Source organism: Siniperca chuatsi, linkage group LG12, assembly GCF_020085105.1.
Source record: "Siniperca chuatsi isolate FFG_IHB_CAS linkage group LG12, ASM2008510v1, whole genome shotgun sequence".
NCBI lineage: Eukaryota > Metazoa > Chordata > Actinopteri > Centrarchiformes > Sinipercidae > Siniperca > Siniperca chuatsi.
The window spans coordinates 27,119,365-27,136,838 of record NC_058053.1 but is presented as its reverse complement, the minus strand read 5'-3'; the positions used below and the strand labels follow the sequence as shown (position 1 = coordinate 27,136,838).

The 17,474-nt window shown below is 42.4% G+C and overlaps 1 protein-coding gene across 20 annotated transcripts in view; it reads right to left on the bottom strand.

Moving 5' to 3' along the window:
- Positions 1-278: 278 nt before the first annotated feature.
- Positions 279-17,474, bottom strand: part of caska (calcium/calmodulin-dependent serine protein kinase a) — a 120,588-nt gene continuing 103,392 nt past the window's right edge. For 6 of the 20 annotated variants that reach the window (XM_044216256.1, XM_044216261.1, XM_044216259.1 and 3 more), the window contains 10 exons: positions 14,288-14,356; positions 13,528-13,560; positions 11,563-11,604; positions 10,826-11,022; positions 10,581-10,696; positions 5,145-5,225; positions 4,965-5,045; positions 4,665-4,867; positions 4,498-4,581; positions 279-1,922 (listed from right to left, as the gene is read on the bottom strand). In XM_044216256.1, coding sequence (XP_044072191.1) covers positions 1,746-1,922; positions 4,498-4,581; positions 4,665-4,867; positions 4,965-5,045; positions 5,145-5,225; positions 10,581-10,696; positions 10,826-11,022; positions 11,563-11,604; positions 13,528-13,560; positions 14,288-14,356 — 1,083 coding nt within the window. In that variant the 3' untranslated portion in view covers positions 279-1,745. The remainder of the gene's footprint in view (positions 1,923-4,497; positions 4,582-4,664; positions 4,868-4,964; positions 5,046-5,144; positions 5,226-10,580; positions 10,697-10,825; positions 11,023-11,562; positions 11,605-13,527; positions 13,561-14,287; positions 14,357-17,474) is intronic. The other 14 variants (XM_044216268.1, XM_044216271.1, XM_044216269.1 and 11 more) reach the window with 8 other exon arrangements.

Genomic DNA, 17,474 nt, shown 5'->3' with positions numbered 1-17,474 from the left:
GGATAATATATATTACATTTTAACTCAACTAATATCACTTTTTGCCACCACAATAACCTCATTGCCCCATAGACAGGCCTGTCCCAGCTTCATCTCATGTTCTGATGGTTTTGCTTGTGACTGAGTTGTAATTAAAAACTCATGAATGTGCTCATAGCTGGATATGAAAACGTTAACAGCTGATGACCAACTTGGTGACACAGAGTATTCAGAATCGCCGCGTATTGTTCATGTCGTGCTTATGTGCAGTGGAAAAAAAACAAGTGCCACTCACAAGATTCACTTTTCCAACACACAAAAGGAAATATATTTAAAAAATTGTTCATACTGAAGAACCTTTTTATCATTGCAGAGTCATTTACACAAGGGGCAGTTGTATGTCAGTCTGTCATATTCATATACATGGTTATTCAGATGCACACACTGCCTCCTCCCTCGCAAAGTAGTCACCTTTGCAGAATGTAAAGCGTACACTTCCTTTGCAGACAGTTACACAGTTTCAGAATAAAAATTTTCAGCATTTCACCGCTCGTCGAGTTTTAAACTTGATTGAAACACTAATACTCTTGGACATCACATTTCTGAAATGGAAAATGAGGAATAAAGGTGAAATTCTTGCTTTTTTTTGTGTGTATGACAAATCAAAAAGAGAAAAATCGAGACTTTTATTACGATGTTTTTTTTTGTTGTTTTTTTTTGTTGCTTTTTTTTTTACAAACACATCTCACTACATGGTCGATCTTTTTTTTTTTTCCAATTTTTTTTTTTATAAATCTGTGGTTTAGAAATGTCACCCGAAATGCAAGGGATGTGCATAGGTGTCAAGTCAACGTCCGGCTCCGTCACGGTTAGTTTTTTCTTGCCCCCTCTTGCTTCCCTTGGCTGAGTTCAGTCTTCCAAACAGCTGGAATGTTTCTAGATATATATATTTATATATATTATTTGTCTTCTTTTCTTTCTTGGAGGTTTACAGAGGGACACAGGGAACACACTGACTGACAGCATGGAAGCTTGCAAATGTCCACATGCATGATGACCTCATTCAAATCTCTAAAACATTTATGGATTTATTTAGAAGAGACAGTACCTGGTAGGTAGAAAGGTGCGTATGTGTGCGCGTGGTGATACCGTATCTGTACCGAACGCTAACGATAGGATGGAGTCCAGCATTACAGCTTAGAAAACAACAGGAATGACTAAATAATGAGGGCCGGTGCTATGGTCTATAGATGAGAAGACATTGCAGTGCGTTTGTGTGCTTTTACTTCGGTCTGCCGACAGACAGAATACCCACTGACAGTGTCTTTCTACAGATGGTTTAGTACTACAACACCCAACAGGACTACAATGTGACGGGAGGGTTGTGGCGGTGGAGAGCTAGCAGTGCACCAACGTGGGAGGACGGGACACAGTACTGTCTCTTTAAAACAAACATCTACAAAAATGTTGCCTCCTAGCTAGTACAGACATGACAATATTCACTTTTGTTTACTCTGTTTTTACACAACACTATGACTAGGTCGTCTGTCAGGGCAAGAGTCCGATAATTGGCCCGCCGCAGGTAGTTTGTGCAGCGTTCAGGAGGATTTCGGTTGAATGCTGTGGTCGCTTTCACAGTACGCTGAAGGAATTTTCGATCGAGTGCAGTGTAGAGAGGTTTCCCATCGGTTTTTGTTATTTATTCTTATTTTGAAGAGGGAATGATGGGAGGAGGAGGCGGAGCTGGTGTAGGTCTGGGCTGCAGGTCAGTAGACCCAGGACACGGGAACCCACTGGCTGGTGGTGCACACTAGATCGATGGCCTCCTCCAGGTGCCTGATGGTCTCGTCGATCTCGTTGTTGATGATCGTCTGGTCGAAGTAGTGGGCGTAGGTCTTCTGCAGGATCTCAGACTCCTTCTGCAGCCGCTGGAGAGACTCGTCCTGGAGGAGGAGGAGTAACAGAGGGTGTTAGACACTGATGAAGGCAGAGAGTGATGAGAGCACATACAGGACTGAAAGAGAAACTCTTACGGCACCTGCAGACTGTGCCGTCCAAGGCGAGAGCAACATGAAATCTTTGGTCGTCAGTTCAGAACTGAGGACCAGGACTGTCTAAGAGAAACGTCCACTGGTGGCCAATTTAGAGCTTCGGCGACCAAAGACACTCAGTGTGTTTCTGTTTGCACTTACGTTTCCTGGTACCTGTAAATCCACGCAGCAGAAATCCGCACATTTCTCCCCCTACCAATGACATTATTTTAGAAGCATGGCTTTCATATTTTAGCTGTATTAGTGATAGAAGACGCTGTCGGAGCAGACAGACCGCCAAAGTGTCAGCGGCGGAAACTCATTTTGACTTCTAGAGGCTACTTTGTGTTTAGTTTTAGCCGGATGTTCGATCGAGTTACTTTAAATGCAAGAACGCATCGCTGTGGAATGATCTGTCCTTTAATCTGCCTGCTCCGCTGTGTGTTTTGTCTTGCAAACAAACAAAAGTTATGTTAACAGTCAGCGTTACTCATCGTGTGTATCCGTGAGCTCTAACAACATATGCAGCGTTGTTTACATCCATGTTTACTTGCTCGCAGTCTTCTTCACTGCCTTTGTCGAGTCCACCTGTAGATCAGTGGAATAGTATGAAACCATTGGCAGGAATGCGTATTGCGTCACCCGCGTGCGCGCCCTCGAGATGAACAAAACGGGGACCTACTCGTAGCTCCACTGGCTATTTTAATGTCCCTGTCTAAAGCCTTGGTCCTACACACTCGTACTTAACGATTAGAAACCCAGCGACCCATATACATGATCAAGACATCGTTCTGCGGGGGAAGTCTAGCCGCGGACATCAGGCTTCTCAAGTTTTTTTATTTACATGATGTGTAAGAAATCAGCCTACTAGAGTCAGAAATTAATAAAAATTAAAGTCTAACACTCATATTAGTCGATAATCAAGCACAAATTAGAGAACGCCCTCTGGTTCCAGCTTGTGAGCTTTCTTTGTTTTATATAATTGTAAATTGCAGATTTTTGGGGTTTTAGACTGTTGATTGGACGAAACAAACAAAAAATCCCCAAAGAAATCGATTTTATCTAGTCTATTTCAATCCGAATCCTCTCAATGTGGCTACTGCCTACGACCCATGTCTACAAACCAACAGAAATACAGCATAACATGATTCAGAATACACAAACCAGCGTCGCTTATTTTTGAATAATACATCCATCATGCATTTTCAAAACATGAGTGTGGCACAGATATATGACGGGAATTAATGACATGTCTTTTCTTGTGTAGGTTGTTTTCTATTTACAGAAATTTTCAACCTGCAAGATGGCTGTCGGAGCACAGCGTGTAAGGGCCTTTACTCCGCAGAGGAGGAGGTGAGTGGGAAAACAATACAGGAGGCACTAACCACTAGAACCATACAGGCAAGCATATGGGAAGGAATCCACACATACATAATTAAAAACAACACTACGCAGTCGCTATCCTGTCAGGTTTTACTTACTGGCAGCGTTCGACACCACCTGGGCATCTGGGGGGAGTGCCAAGGAAACAAACGCATGCAGCATGCAAAAACAAACGAGTGCAGAGAGGAATGAGAGAGGAGCGGACACAACGACCGGCTGCCGGTCCACATGCATGCTGACTTGGCAGATTTAGAGATGCAATTTGTTTTGAATATGAAGAAGAGCTCGCAGCCACAAAATCTGTCAGTGAGTGAGAATTTATCACTATTTGTCACTTTAAACATGTAGTGCAGATTAAATGATTAGTCGATCGGCCATTTTCCCAGCTAAAGCGCCAAATATTCTCTGGTTTCAACTTGTTTTAATGTGACGATTCGCTGCTGATCTTTGTCATGGTAGTAAACTAAATATTTTGGGGTTTTGTACTGTGAAACAAATGAAACAAGAAATTGTAAAACTGACATTTTATAGACAAAACGACGTACAGATAGAGAAAATAATGACTCTCTTGTTGCAACGCTAATGCATATCACATCTCTAATTCATTATTCAAATTTTTATTATCGTACTTAGTTAGTTATGCCATTATTTAAATTTAAATTAGATTTAGTTAGTTAAAGGATAAGGCTGGTGGTGATAAAAACTAACAATGTGTTAGTCCGTCTCTCAGTGCTGTCCGACTTTTCCTTTAACAGCTGGTTACTGTAGTTTTTTTACCAAATATTTTCTACTGCAGATAAAAACACATGTGGTGCTGTAGTGAGTGTTTGGGGCAGCAGGACGGTGTGTGTGGGACTGAGTCAGAATAAACTACAGTGTGTGTGTTCGTGGTGATGAAGGAACATGTCACCCGGCTCGCTGATGTGTTTTTAATAGTTTTTTTTTTTTTTTGCAACAATGCAGCTCTATGGCTCAGAGGCTGAAATACACACACAATACTTGTAAGAGGATCAGAAATGTAGAATATCACCAGCCTTATCCTTTAACGTGTATCATCTTTTGAGTGCGTTTGTGTGTGTGTGTGTTTTGCTTGGTGTTTTCCTACCTCATTGATGCCTGGCGTGATAGTTGGTGCAGCAATAAAGACGACGTACGGAGCAAACTCTGCTGTCCGCAGGACCTTCAGAGCCTGAAGGAGCACAGGTGTCAGAGGTCAAAATGTCCTTATATATGCATGCACGCACACACACACACACACACCTTCACACACACCTGAGGTTCAACGTCCAGTATAGCTATGAGTCCCTGTTGGTGGATCTTCCGGATGGTCTCCAGCCGCGTCCCGTACATGGCGTCCTCGTGGCTGCCGTACTCCAGGTACTCGTTGTTGCTGATGTCCTGCATCATCTGGTCGTGGGTGACAAAGTAGTAGTTCTTCCCGTTCTCCTCGTCCTTCTTCGGAGGTCTGGTTGTGTCTGTGGGACACCAGGAGACACAGAGCATTGACATTTCCGGACACACGTGGTGCCGTTAAGTACGTTTCTGTGGAGGACCTGGATCGTGTAGTCTTACGTGGGATGGGGTAGGCGAATCTGTCAGGGTGTTTGGTTATGAGTGTGTTCTTGATGTGTCTTCTGCCCACTCCATGGGCACCTGACGACAAAGACACACACACACACACAGTAAGTCGGTGAGGTCACACATGACGACAGACGTCCCCGTTCGTTGCTGCTACATTTTGGCAGAACTTACCCAACAAAACTAGTGTTTTCCTCTTGAAAGCAGGAAGCTTCACAACCTCTTCATACGTGACAAGATCTAGTTGGTCGAAGACTGGAAGTGAGAGAGAAAGAGAGTGAGAGGATGCGACGAAGAGCGTGCTGGGACAAACAGCAGTTAGAGGGCTCTAGAGAGAGTGAGGGGAGCAAGGCGGACTAAAGAGTCTTTAACACATCTGGTAACTATGTGGTGAAGAGAAGAGGAAGTTGGATAACTTGTCAAAACAAAGCAGATTTAAAAGCCTCACTGGCAACAAGCCTAACGTCGAAACAGTGAGTGGAAATGACGACTTGAGAGATGATCTGTGAAGTGATGATGACTCCTTTTTTTAAAAATAACCTTTCTGTGTGCTCTGATAAATAAATCTGGCCAAGCGGTGATTCATCCAGCGAGACAACTGTTCACGAGAGAGGCTCGTGTGCCGATATGACCCAGCAAAGACGGCGCTAGTAAATGAGATTTAGTTAACCAGGATAATGAAACTATAACGACTACTGTTAAAATAATAAATCCACTTGATTGCTGAGTCAAGCGGGACGTTCGGAGACGTTGCCATGGCAATGACATTGCTGTTTTATCAAATTTAGCTTGTTATCCAAACCTCATTGATATTTATTTGTGTTAACAAGAACTATTTCGTGAAAAAGAGAGAAAAAGGAGCTGAACTGGAGGAAAAAAGACCAGCTGAATAAATGTGACTGAAAAGTAAAGTCAATTAATTGATTAGTCAATTAATGGGCAACAATTTTGATAAGCGATTTAAGTTTTTTGCGGACAAAAAAAAAAAATAAATAAATCACTTGTCCCAGCCTCCCAATGGGAATATTTGCTGATTATCTTTGAGTTGCTGCCAGACTAAACAGGCAACTTGAATGTCCCAGCCTGGGCTTTGATGATGGACAAGTTTGACTTTTTTCTTACAATTTCTGGACCGAATCAATCAAGAATCTCAAGAAGTATTTGCTGTAACTAACAATTATTTTCTTGATTTGTTATTTTTATAAAATGTCCATAATAATTTCCCAGAGCTCAAGGTGGCACATGTTTTATCCAACAATCAGTCTTAACACCTAAAAATATTCAGTTTACTATCATATATGACAAAGAAAAGCTGGAACCAGACGTTTTTGCTAAATAAAAATATTGGAATTATTATTTGATTATCAAGATAGTTGCTGATATATTTTCTGTAAATCGACAATTTTTTTAAAATTCTACTTATTCATGTAGATATTTCCGAAGGACATGATTTAAGTTACATTTGTGCAACTATTTCTAAATAAATCTAAATAAAGGTAACTGTGCACAGTTTTATCACAACTTTAGTAACAGAACAAAAGATGTTTGTTAACTTTAGTGTATTTTTTCTATAAAATCAGTGATTTAAGTCAACGCGGGGTACTTTACAATCATTTCTCTGTGTGACAAAACACAGACCAGAATAAATGAGGGAAACTGCAGGCTGTCTGTTGTGCAGAGTGCATCGCATGTTAGAGCACAGCTCTGTACAATGTGTTCTCAGCCTCTGTAACACGAACCTCCATGCAGCCACCATCTCAGGGCGCTGACAAGTGAAATACAATACCCACAAATCACTGGGTTCTCTTGTGCAACAGGCGGCTGCAGACCAGCTGCTGCTCAGACTGATGCTGAATAACCGTTTAAAGTTACGGGCTGCACGGCGTGAAGGGAAGACACTGCGTCGACTGAATATGTTAGTTAATACCAGAGACTTGCATTGCTGTCTGGGTCTGCTAACGAGCACACTTGACCCAACATGGATTAGAAAATGGGTTAAGATCACAGCACACAACGTCTGAAACACACAAACTAAACTACATGCTTTCAGTTTTGTCTCGGACCTCTGTTGTTTTTCTGATTGCATCAACAGAAACAAAACTGAAACGCTGGCAGTGACAGCTGATTTAATCTACCGGGTTATTAAAATAAACGAAGAGAGAAGAGAGAGTAAGTGGAAGAGAGTAAAAGACAGAGGTGGAGTTGGTTGCTGTCACTGGTTGTTACTTACATGCAGAGAGGCCGTTCAGTAGGAGAAAGCGAGAGAGATGAACAGGAGGGGTCATAACATGGTTTGGTTACAACAGCAGAATTACAAAATTACACACAAACAGCAAGATACAACAGCTGGGCAGCTGTGCGCCACTGCACAGAGGCAAAAATGGTGATGGAAATACACAATACACTGTTGCTGCTGCTGCTGAAGGGTATATTCACACCAACTGGTCATATGTCACTGTGTGAAATGTGGAGCAGAGATTCTGGTGATGGCAATAACACGCACCAGCAGCACGACAGAGCCTGAGGCCGACTGGGATCAGTTAGGGCTGAAGGGGATTTTAAAGTGATTTATTTCCCATGAATATACGAGTCGTTTCCTGGGAAAACCGGGATTTCTTGAAGTTTGACTTTAAACGACAGACAATTGACCATAAAATTGTCTTTTATTAGAATTTTCTAATTTGATGTTAGTAAAATTTAATCTTTGAGGTTGAAAAAAAATCATACAGAATTGCGTGATCCCGTGTTTTTCAGCGTATCCGTATCTCATATAACGTCCGAGTCGTTATATGGGAGCTAATGACCACATTTACAGCGCTGACCCGAGGTTTTTACTAGGGCTGTTTGCCATTTGAAATGTTTAATAACGATGCCAATGTGAAACCTTCCCATACTGATACCAAAACAATACTTTTAAGTAAGCAAATTATGCCAAACTGCTCAATACATCAGCGTTTAAAAAAGACATTTGCCTTCAGAAAATATAGTGAAAAGTTTCCTGATTATCGAACAGAAACTATTTGATCATGAAATAAGTAAATAAGCCTAATATAGATACATTTCGGTCGGTACTCAGAAAGTATTGAGGTTCTTGGACGTTTAGCTGCGCGTCTGGTTAAGGCTTGTTGAACCATCTGTTTACAGATTTTGTACTCTTGCTTCGTTCACACTTACTCAAAAAAACATTTTGCCACACAGCTGCACTGTAAGCTGCCATTTTAGCATGAAAGGTAACCGTCACCACAACGACTGCAGCTTTAAAGTTTGGACTTATTCGGCTCTGCCGGTTGGTGGTAGCGTTTGAGGTTTGGAGAAGGTGTTTTTGTTTCAGTACGTACAATAGTTTTCTCTACGCGAACACGCACAAGAGCAAGAACATGCAAAAAAAAAAAAAAAATCCCGGGTTTCCACAGCAATAAGGGAATAGATTTAAACGAGAATCTCAATGCCCTGCATTCAACCCTCGTTAGAACATGGGATTAAAGTGTTAAACATGAACTAATGTATTAATCTGTCAATAAAATGGGGGATGAGTGAAGTCATAGTATTGATTAAATACTGATGAATACGTTCAGGTGGCTCTGGATTTCATGCATTCATGCTTTCCTGACTACATAACTATGTTCTGCATGCTATAGAATATTAAGGCAATTCCTTTTTAAACAGACGTACAGGTGTCAGATGTGCACAGTTGGACAGACATGCTTATCAACTGGATATTTAGATGCACACACAGACACACACACACATACTGTACACACATACACAAATGCACATGACAGAGACAGTGTCCTTCAACCTCTTCTGTCACTTCAGATGTCTCATCCCATAATCTTCTCAACTGCCTGCACAAAGATGTGAGTAAATAGTACGCTCCGCCCATCACCTATCATCTATTACTTGTCTCCTCTCTCTGCGTTCAAACAGTCTTTTAGGAGAATAGCTGCTAGGATCTGTTTCAGCTTGGTTTTTGGGGGGTCCCACCTCACGTGAAGACCGGTTTGTGAACTGCGTGACCTTAAATCTCTGCTACTGCTCAGTGTGCTACTTCGGAAGGAAGCGCTAACGTATAGATTTTGGTTGGCTCCTGATATAGACACAATGTTCGCTGCCAAGTTCAACATTGTAGGGTCAAGCATGCGATCATACACCCCTGCTGCTTGGTGCACATACTGTACAGAAGGTGTAGCGATCTGAGTACACGAGCTGCAGACACCTGACACCCTAAAGCCTGAGATAACGATGCCCACCATGCTTCATCTCCACCCTGCACTGCTCCTGACTCTAAGTGGTTCCCAAAGAGGGGTCTGGATCCCCCATGGGGTCCCAAGAGAAATTATTAAATTCAGCTTTTTTTAAAAATACTTGCATACAAAGAAAAATAGTCCTGTCATTCTGAGATAGATAAAAGAAAAATACGTTTGTTACACAAATGTTTATTATCTTCCTTTTCTTTCTCACATACTAAAATACTGGTGAACTGCTCACACTGCAACTAGAGGCGAACCGATTAGTCAGTTAACTGATCAGTGGATCTATAAAAAAATCATCAGCAACTACTTTGATAATTAATAATCAATATAGATCTTTATTCTTTTTTTTTTTAAAGCAAAAATGGCAAAAATTAATTGGTTCCAGCTTCTCAAATGCAAATATTGTCTTGTCTTTTATGGCAGTAAACTGAATATTTTTAGTTTTTTGGACAAAACAAGACATTTTAAGACGTCTCCGTTTTTTGCTGACATAATGTAGACCCAACGATTAAGTGATCAATTGACAAAGTAATCATTAGTTGCAGCCCTACTCATAGCTCACGTCCACTCTTAATTTATGGTACTTAATTTATTTTCTGACCTGTATTATAGTGTATTATATATTTTGATTTGCTTAGTGCTTCTATTCCTGTGTGCACTGATGTAAAGGCGAGCTGCTGTAGCAAAAGAGTTTCCCCTCGGGGATCAATAAAGTATTTCTGATTCTGATTAAAGCCATAACCTGTGATGCTGGGTTACAAGTGATCACAAGCCAAAACGGTTGGAAACCAAACACAGGTGATGAGTTTACCCCACAACACCTCCGCCTGGTCACACAACCAGACACATGGCAGTGATACTGGAGTCGTGAATCTCTGTGCTACATCTACGTCCAGACGCCGCCGCCGCTGCTGATATCTGCTGCTACTTCTGGGCCTCTGTGTTTGATATCACGTGTTGACCGAAGAGACAAATGGCAAGAGGTTATTTAAAACTATGCCTAAAGATACAGAGATTTGCTGGCTCAAACCTGGTGTGCGTATCAATGAGCTGCCCACATTTCCCTAAATCGCCCCTGTGCTCATATAAGATTTCTGCTACACTGGCAGCTTTCCCTGTGATTCCTGGCCGTGGCTCTGCTACTGGAGATGAATGCTACAAGATCCTGTTACATACAAGTTCCACCTACATAAACAGACAGATGGACAGACATACATGCTCACAAGCCCACACACTCACACTTGCGTAAACATTATGTAAAATGCATGCATGTAGGGAGTGACTGAAGTGTCTGCAGCATGTCGTTTTGTGTGCACATGCGTGTGATTGTGAATATATGTGCGAGTGCACGGCGTACCTGCGTTGTGCTTTGCCAAATACTTGTCTTTGTACTGCTTCTTCTTCTTGCCAAACCAGGTACAGCTGGCCTGCTGCTCCTGCTTGGTCTTCTCCATGGCTATACACGCCACTCGCCTACCACAAACACACAAACAGTGTTTCAAAATTTAGCTTTGAGCTGACGGATTGTAGATATGGAGTTTGTCTGTGACCTCGTCTTTTTTTGCCATAATCTCCCCGTGACTGTGTGTTTTTCCCTCTCACCACTCCTGCAGCTCTGGCGACGGGATGAGGCCTGCTGTGCCATTTTTTGTGTTCTCCAGTTTGCCCTGCCACCAGTTGTGGTCATCCTTGGAGATGATCTGGATGATGTCGCCCACCCGGAAGCGAATGCCGGCCTCCTTGCAGGGGATGAGTTCATCTTTGGAGGGGTCGTATTCAAACTGAGCCCTCACGTAGATCTGTGGTGAAAAGTGCGAGAGTGAGATTAGTCAAGTGAGCTAACTGAGGGACGGGTGGTGTCGGGGTTTCCGAAATAGGCAGTGGTGTGTCAACTGAAAGAAGTGAAAGAGAAATCCGACAGGCAGGAAGATAAGAGTTGGTGTATTTTCTTTTGCATATCGTGACAGCTAGGACTGAAGTAATGAGCAGTGGATTCTCGGGGGATGTGAGAGCACGGGGGGGGGGTTTGGTCGCCAGGTTGGAAACTGGTTTCCAAGGAAGGGCTTTCTCCAGTGAGATAAACCCAGACACTGCCGGGCTATTAATGAGCCTCTCAACACACTGGTAATTACGGCACAGGCATTGTTTGTGTGTCCATGAGTTCAAAACAAAAGTCATTATTCTGCTTTATACCATTTTTAACCACACAGCGGTTTGTTGCTGTTTTACAAAGTGTGAAAGTGAGCTGGTGTGTTTGGGACAAAAGTGTAAAGTAGTTATTGTGTGTTTTTTCCCTTTTTTTTGGGGTGGGGGGGTTGATGGGAGAGGCTGTCTCTTACCTTAACAGACATTTTGTCCTTGATTGGAGGTCTGGATACAATCTAGGATTTGAAAGCATCACACACGTCATGCAGCAAAACGGCTATGCAATGTCTAAACAGCAGTATGGTGGCCAAGGTTGGTGGAGGGGAGAAGGGTTGGGGGTTGATGGTGGCGAGACAGGACAAGGAGGAGGTACAACTACTCTTTTGGAGCGACTGAAAGGAGGCTTACCCTCGTGACACTATAAACATTTACTTCCTGTCAACACATTGTAAACTATGTGACAATTCAATGGCACTGAGATCAAGCTCTGCAGCTCTGAGGATGCCAAGCTTGTGGTGTAAGATGGTCTGTCGTGGACTCTACTGCCCTCTGCTGGTAGGATCTGCTGTTGGTACAACCACAAGATCCTTTGATGCCACTGTGCTGATACTTGATCTCACAACATTAAAAAAGAGTGAGATAGTATAATTTTGGGTGAGTAAGGTTGGATTATCTCAGAGGAAATTGATGATGTATGCGTGAGGAAGGTGCACATAAAGACACTGTGATGGGATGAGATGACAGTTATGGAGGACTGTTATGCTGACACAAAATCTTAGTTAGCTTGAGGTAAAGGGTTGTCCATAACTCTGTTCTCACAGCGTCTGCCCATACGCCGAGATGTTACCGCAACGGGCACGAATTCATATCTGACTGGGGATCAGGGGTTAGGGGTGATCGCTAGGCTCTGCAGGGTTCAACAATGCCTGTGCCGTTATTACCGCGCTGCACTGTCAGGCTGAGGACACAACAGTGGTCACTCATATTAAGTGTACAGTGTATTAGCTTTACATCACTGTAAGAAAAACCAAGTAGAGGTCTTCATAGGTACTCTCAGGTCCTACCTGGGAACAGAGTCTCGTTCTATTGCAGTGTGTCAGTATATCTAAAACCCGAGTGTGGGGCTGAAACGACTAGTCGAACAACAGAGAAATAAATCGGCAACTATTTTGATAATCAAATAATAAAGCAATGCCAAATCCCAGTTTCTAAAATGTGAGTATTTGCTGCTTTTCTCCGTTTTATATCATTGTAAATTAAATATCTTTGGAAAATAATTAGTAGTTGCAATCCAACTCGAGTGGATCATAGTGGAAGTCCTAATCAACTCTGATCACATGGTACGTCATACTTATTGCAGCAGGAAGTGTTTTTTTTTGGAGGTGAGACTTAATTATTAATTGGTGGAGCATCATACTGCTGCCATTTTGGATCAGGTCTGATTATCAACTGGTTCTGACTGTGCTTGGGTCCAAAATACTGGACTTATGAAGACCTCTACAACCAAAGTGACCACTGCAGTGCGACTTCTGTTTTGGACGAGTTTTGTCTGTGGAGGGGAGGTGTGGTTGTTAAAGAGTACAGATGAGGAGAGAACGATCACAAAGATGTGTGTGTGTGTGTGTGTTGTGGGTGACACAATTGGTCTGAATCTCTGGCTTCCTTTACAAAACTGGATATACACAGACAGACTGACGCATTTGCAGTAACACCATTCTGACTGCTTTCCTCCTCAAGCATTATGTTCTCTAAATCAATAAAATCTAATCTCCAAAAACACCCTCAAAACAAAGCTTAATTTGAATCCAGATGCGTTCTGTCTGCTAAAAGCTGCGCAGCTGCAGCCTATTTTGGTGTAAATTATAAAATTTGAATTGAATTAATTTTGGAGTGGGCCCAAAATCCAATATTTCTTTTTTTAAGACCTCGGCCAATCGCATCATGAGCGACAGTCTGAACAGCCCGGGGATCGGTCGGCGGCCAGTCTAAACAAAACAACTATCTAGTAAATGAATCCAAATTATACTGATGAGTTTTGTGAAGCAGAAAAGAGGGTTAGGGAGAAATAGAGACACACACTTCTGCATATAGGGGAGGGATGCAAGCGTTGTATAAGGAGCTAGTGAGTACAGGTGAGTGAGTAAGTGGCTTTTATTCACCTGTCGACCCTTGGGCTGAATGGATGGCAGGTCCTGTGGAAGCAAACCGTTGATGACAGAAAGACTTAGTTAAGCAAGATACAAATACTGAAGTTAAACAAAAAAAAGCATTCAGATATCCTTTCGAGAAACTTAAAACCGTGCATGCACATTCATCTGCAATCTAGCTACTGCTCTTGCAAAAAGGACACAGAGAGAGGAAAGTGGACAGTTCTCATCAGTTAAAGCAGATCTAGCTGCGGAGCAACCAAGCAAGCACACAGCAAGCAAAGCAGCTGCAGCATCAGCACGACCACGGTGTCTGTCTGGAGCCGTGGCGGAGAAACAAAAGGAACTGCAGAGCCTGATTAGCTTTAGTGTAATGCACAGCGGGAGCCTGGAGTGCGTCCCCTGTACCGTTGTGACCACAGCAGGCCTAGTGTGTTGTGACAGCAATGAGGCACAGCAGGCTTTATGATGCACACCAATTTGTTAACTGAGATATCGGACACGGGGGCCTTTGGCTCAAGCCGATGAACGGGGACAATAACGCGGGATCGACTCAGGAGATCTACTGTACTGCTAATTGTATTGCTACTGCTATCACAACTGAAAGTTACAACAGTAATAAACACAACTCATGATAAACGGATCAACTGACGGACATGTAAAAATACCACGATACATCAACGTGACAAATGAGACGCACCGGGGGGGAGAAGAGAGAGAAATGTGTTGTGGGTCTGACGGTGGGGGTTTTTCTGGGGGCGGGGGTCCTTACCAAGATAGAACTGTTAATGCTGGAGTGGCCATTGGCAGGGGACTGCCTGGAGGCGGTGGGGGACTCTTTCTGAAATGAGACACACAGGTCAGCAGCGCACAGCCACCACACAAATATACACACACACGCAAATCTCTCTCACTCACACACACACACACACACACACATTTCTGGGCAGCGACCGGAGGAGATGGAGGGGGTAAATTTGTAGAGCACAAGAGAGACCCACCACAGCGCTGACGTAATGAAATGCGTCAACAAGACACGGGAGACAACATCATCAGCGGCCCTCTAGCCTGCACGTCCTTACATCACCACAGGGGGGCGGTAGACTCACATTAGACGCTCGTCTGAGCAGCCGAGACCATGAGGTCATCCCTAACGCAGACCATCACAGCTCAAAGCCACGACTAGATATCTCTGTGCTCACGGAGCAGCCAGTGTGTGCCGGAGGACCAAAAGAGCTGAAATTAGGATTAAATAAATGCTATGGAATGATTTATGAGATCATCTCAAATATAATGACAATAACTAGTTAGTTATAACTATGATGATCACGTGAAAATGGAGAAGATGAGATAGATAATATGAAATTTAGTAATGCAGTCTGAAATCTAAATTATAAGCAGAAAAGATGAGTAAAGAGAGCTTCTAAACAAATTAATAATTCAAAAGTGAAATGACAAATCACCTTGGTGAATGTTTTGTAATGAAAGTCTGTAATTTATGCAGTTATATTTGGTCGTCCTTTCGCCTTCAGCTAAAAATTGCTAAAATCAAAGCTGGGCTGTTGTTTGCGTGTGTGGCTTTTCAAAATAAAAGTGCTGTTGTGAAACAGCGGCAGCCGAGCGGTCGCTGAGTTTTAGCCTAAATAAAGACAGCCACAGTAACCGAGTCAGCCCAATTTTAGAATCTTTGCGCTGGTTTCCAATGTCTTTTTCAGTCCATTTTAAAATAATCTAACTAATTACATACAAGGTTTTACATGGCCAGGTGCCAGATTACATTAGTAAATTCCCTTCTGTCCCAAAAGGCCTCTTAGATCTGCTGGTTTAGCCCCTTTTAGCTGTTCCAGAGTCCACGACAAGGGGCAATCCAACTTTTGATTTACTCGTGTCCTTTTATTTAGTTTTGGTACGCTGGTACTGTCTTTTGTCTGAATTGTTGCTTTCTACTCATTTGCTATATGCTGCTGTACTTACAGTACTCTATGTATCTTGTTTTTGGACTTCACTTTCCCTCCACTGGAAAGCTCTTTGTGCTCTTTGCTTGAATACATTTAAACAATTATATATTATATATTAATATGCGCTTGTGGATCAATGATTTACAAAACACTACAAAGCTCAAAAGAGCAGCCTAGCTTCAGCATATTTACAATAAAGAAATAAACAATAGGCAATCAACTGGGCAGCCAACAGGGGGTTTAATATAATATAATATAATATAATATAATATAATATGTCACTGAAAATGATCTATCAAAATCTGACTGTTATGTGCATACTGGTCTGGAGCCCATTTAAAATAGCGAGATAACAATGACCAAAGACATTGTAATTTAAAGAGCCGACATTTTATCACATTAAGTATTAACTATACTGCAAGTGGCTACCCACCACTCCATGAGTGTACTTAGTATTCAGGATGAAATATTTCATAAATATTATTTAGGCATATTTCCCCTAAAAACGATCTCCATTTAGAGGCGGAGAGACACAACTAAGCTTTTACTTTGAAAATTACACGCAGCAGACATTACATCCCTTCTCCTCTTTTCGATCTTTAATTAATCACAAAATGATCTGCTGGATTTTGTACGCAGACTCGTCTTTGTTCGTCCCTTCTTGAACGTTCGCCGTTTTTCTTTTCAAAGTGCATGCAGTGTTTGAATCAGGACAGCTGGCCCTTCCTGTCAGTCAACACTCAGGTCGGGCGAGCCATTTCATGCTCATGCATTTCAAGTCTTTTGGTCGTCCATATTTATCCGTGTATTTGGGGCAGAAGGGGTCAGTTTGTGTAATCCATGTGCTTCTTTGCCTTTCTGCGTGCAAGTGAGTGGTGTGTGTGTGTGTGTGTGTGTGTGTGTGTGTGTCAACAGCTGTTTAAGCAGGAGGTGGACAAAATAATAAAGCATAATAAAGCATAAAAATAAAACAAAAGCCCTGCAGTAAATATTAATTTTGTCAAGCTCATGGTGTTTGTTTTGTTGGAAAGCAGCCATTAGGTGTTGGTTTAAAGCAGTGTTGTGGGGAAGATGCATAAAAGCTTTTTTTTTTGCTGCTGGAACAAGGTTGATGAGAGCTGTGAGACTGAACCAAAACAACAAGCTAAAAGACACTAAAACACTCGCGAGGAGCTGAGGGAAACTGCAGTTGGGTGATGATGAATAAATGTGGGTTCGTCACTACTCTCAACCCTTTGATATTACACACGTTCATTTGATCCACTTTTAATATGAAAGCATTGATTAGTGCAGCTTTAACGTGATGGTTATTTCAGGCAGCGTAAAGCAAGTATCACACTGTGTCTTTCATTCTGTTGATTTGTATCTGTCGCCTGCATTGTGCATGTCCTACTTTGCATGATGCTGCCTTCCTCCTCTAAGCTGTTCATCGGCGTCATGTTTTGCCTTCTCCCGATTGAATTTTACATGTTGTGTGTTTTCTGGCTGCTTTAATGGCCAATTTAACATCTGGCAGAGGGACAACAGTTGAAAATTAGCCTTTCGGCTAACACTGGCACATGTACACTGATTTTGATCGATGTGCGTTACCCCTGAAAATAAACAATGTTTACTCATGATCTATGAGAGTTTATTTGCTACATTAAATACATCAGCACTCTGTGGCTTGTCTTAAGACTGGTGCATTATCCGCAAACATTATGAGCTTTAGCGGACGTGTATCGGCTGTACAGATATCGAATTGTATTGCTGTTATTTTGTCCACCCCTGTAGTGTGTGTGTGTGTGTGTGTGTGTGTGTGTGTGTGGTTGGTCTGCAGGCAGGAGCAGGATTGGGGGTCCGTATCTTGGTTGTGAAATTGGTGTGCTGAATATCTGACCCAGCCCCAGCAAAACACAGCAAAACACACACACAGCACACCCCTCACACACACACACACACTCAGTAACCAGGCGAGCAGTTAGTAACCAGATCAGGAGCTCACAGTCAGCAGTAAATGGG